Source organism: Hyperoodon ampullatus (assembly GCF_949752795.1).
Source record: "Hyperoodon ampullatus genome assembly, chromosome: 6".
NCBI lineage: Eukaryota > Metazoa > Chordata > Mammalia > Artiodactyla > Ziphiidae > Hyperoodon > Hyperoodon ampullatus.
In genome coordinates this window covers 56,383,463-56,386,539 of record NC_136919.1, presented here as the reverse complement: position 1 = coordinate 56,386,539, position 3,077 = coordinate 56,383,463, and the positions used below count along the sequence as shown (strand labels likewise).

Genomic DNA, 3,077 nt, shown 5'->3' with positions numbered 1-3,077 from the left:
CTCCCATATCGTAATTGTTTCCTTCTTCCCAGTGAAGAAATGCCCAGTGTGCTCTCCCACTCACTTTGCATTAACCTGTAATGCCCATTCATACAGCTGTTTCCTATTCCCTTGTGGTTTCTCGCTGTCAATTTTACTTGAGTACAAAACCACCAACTGAAAGCAAAAGTTGTGTGAAAGTTCTAGGTTTCTTGGAAACTCCTATATGAGAGGACTTTTTCTTTTCTTTTTCTCATGGTGAATATTTTTGGAAATGAGTGAATGTCCTTGTTACAATGATGTAACAGTAGCTGTAGCAAAAAGGAAATAGAAAGCAGGATCCATTTCATTTTGTGGACTATTAAAATATTTATGGAGGAGTGCCCCCTATTGGCCAATCTGAAGATCTGGCTTCTGTTCTATGCCAAAGTCTAGTCCTCTAGCAGGAGATTTTTCTTCAGAGCTAAAAACGCTTTTTCTTGGAAAGAACTGTCTCCAATAGTCTAAGAAACCTGCTTCCTTAGCCTTTAAATATATACATTTTTGATGATGGATCTTTTTTTAAAATTAATTCTTATTGTATTATAGTTGATTTACAAGGTTGCATTAATTTCTGCTGTACAGAAAAGTGAATCAGTTATACATGTACATATACCCACTCTTTGTTAGAATCTTTTCCCATATAGGTCATTACAGAGTATTGAGTAGAGTTCCCTGTGCTGTACAGTAGGTTCTTATTAGCTATCTATTTTATATATAGTAGCGTGTATATGTCAATCCCAATCTCCCAATTTATCCCTAACCCACCTTCCCCTTGGTAACCGTAAGTTTGTTTTCTACATCTGTGACTCTGTTTCTGTTCTGTAAATAGGTTCATTTGTATCATTTTTTAAGATTCCACATATAAGCAGTAAATATTTTTTTAAATATACTTTTTTTAAAAAAAAGAGTGGTTAGGTTCACAGCCAGGTTGAGCAGAAGGTATAGAGATTTCCCATATATTCCCTGCTCCTATATATGCATAGTCACCCCATCATCAATATTCCTCACCAGATGGAACATTTGTTAACACTGCTTCCAAGAGTGTGAAAATTAGTTCTTGGGGGTGTGAACACATCTTAGACATTACAATGGTTTGGGGAGCTCCAAAGTTCAACCTTGTCTAACAAAAACCTTATTTAGTATTTCTTATCTCTCATTGTCTTGTGAGATACACAAAATGTATGCAAGATCAGGGCTACAAACCTATAGCTAACAGATGGCTGTGATTGGAGGCTTTCTCTTCATCCTTCCCTGCATCTCAGTCATACTGTGAGAGGTGGCCTGTGCATACTTCTTGCTGCCATTGGCTGTCTTGTGGACGTTGTTTATGTTTAATCCTCATCACTGCTGAGTGTGATGTGGGCCTTGGGAATGAAATACAAATAGTTTCTATTCCATGATTTAATTCTATTAAAGTTATTCAACACATCAATCATTATGTCTAGTGCTAAAAAGATAAAAAATGTTGACAATATCTTGATGAATATCTAGCAGCTGGTGAAATTAATTATTTTCTCACATGAGGTAAAATTAAAAGTTAAATACCGGGCTTCCCTGGTGGTGCAGTGGTTGAGAGTCTGCCTGCCAATGCAGGGGACATGGGTTCGAGCCCTGGTCTGGGAAGATCCCACATGCCGCGGAGCAGCTAGCCCCGTGAGCCACGATTACTGAGCCTGCGCGTCTGGAGCCTGTGCTCCGCAACAAGAGAGGCCGCGATAATGAGAGGCCAGCGCACCACGATGAGGAGTGGCCCCCACTTGCCGCAACTAGAGAAAGCCCTTGCACAGAAACGAAGACCCAACACAGCCATAAATAAATAAATAAAATTTAAAAAAAAAGTTAAATACCAAAATAAATTTAAAAATAATTTAATTTTCAATTGCTCTTAGCAGTTTTAAATAATTTAAAATATTTCATTACATTAAAAATACTATGTATTTTTAGAAACTTACTTGCATATGTAATTTTCTATATTACAATTTATATAATTAAACAAACTTATAAGTCACTCAGCAAATTTAGTTATAAAGTTGTGTCAATAGCTTTTAAATTTAACTTGTAGCTTAACATTTTTATTTAGTCATTCTTAATCCTGCATTGAATAAAAAGAGTAAGCTTTGCACTTTCTTTTCCTATGTACAGAATAGAGATATCCATGGAATACGTAACTACATACACAGGATATATATGTTATCAAAATTTCATGGGCGGGGCAATTAGGAAATAATATCTAAAAAGCCTCTGTGGGTAGGGGAGGAGTCAATAATGGAAAAAAATGGTTGAGAAACACTGCCCTAACCCATTTGGAGAGTGCAAAATGAAAAGTAAAAACAGAAGTAGAAAGTAAAAAAAAACATTCAGAAAATGGAAATGAATATGTCCCTATTTAAGACCCAGGCCTGAAGGAAGGTCTTCAGAGAACCTAGAGAGCAGGGTTCACAGAATCACCCACCTCAGCCAGGCCGGCAGCATCTGCAAGGTCCCCGATGGCCCCAACTGTGTCCTTACTCCTGGCCCTGGTGCTGCTCAGCTGCAACTCCAGCTGCTCTCTGGGCTGCGACCTGCCTCAGACCCACAGCCTGGCTAACACGAGGGCCCTGATGCTCCTGCAACAAATGAGGAGAATCTCCCCCTTCTCCTGCCTGAAGGACAGAAATGACTTTGGATTCCCCCAGGAGGCGTTTGAAGGCAACCAGTTCCAGAAGGCTCAAGCCATCGCTGTCGTCCATGAGATGATCCAGCAGACCTTCCAGCTCTTCAGCACAGAGGGCTCGGCTGCCGCTTGGGATGAGACCCTCCTGGACAGGTTCTGCACTGCACTTTATCAGCAGCTCACTGACCTGCAAGCCTGTCTGATGCAGGAGGCGGGGCTGGAAGGGACTCCTCTGCTGAAGGAGGACTCCATCCTGGCTGTGAGGAAATACTTCCACAGAATCACTGTCTATCTGCAAGAGAAGCAATACAGCCCTTGTGCCTGGGAGATTGTCAGAGCAGAACTCATGAGATCCTTCTCTTCATCAACAAACTTGCAAGAAAGACTCAGGAGGAAGGAATGA

General features: G+C 40.4%; 1 protein-coding gene across 1 annotated transcript; it reads left to right on the top strand.

The window, feature by feature from the left end:
* Positions 1-2,507: 2,507 nt before the first annotated feature.
* On the top strand, positions 2,508-3,077 carry LOC307054344 (interferon alpha-1-like; the record flags this gene model as incomplete). Its single annotated transcript, XM_079705978.1, has 1 exon — positions 2,508-3,077. The coding sequence occupies one exon, from the start codon at positions 2,508-2,510 to the stop codon at positions 3,075-3,077; it is 570 nt and encodes a 189-aa protein (XP_079562104.1).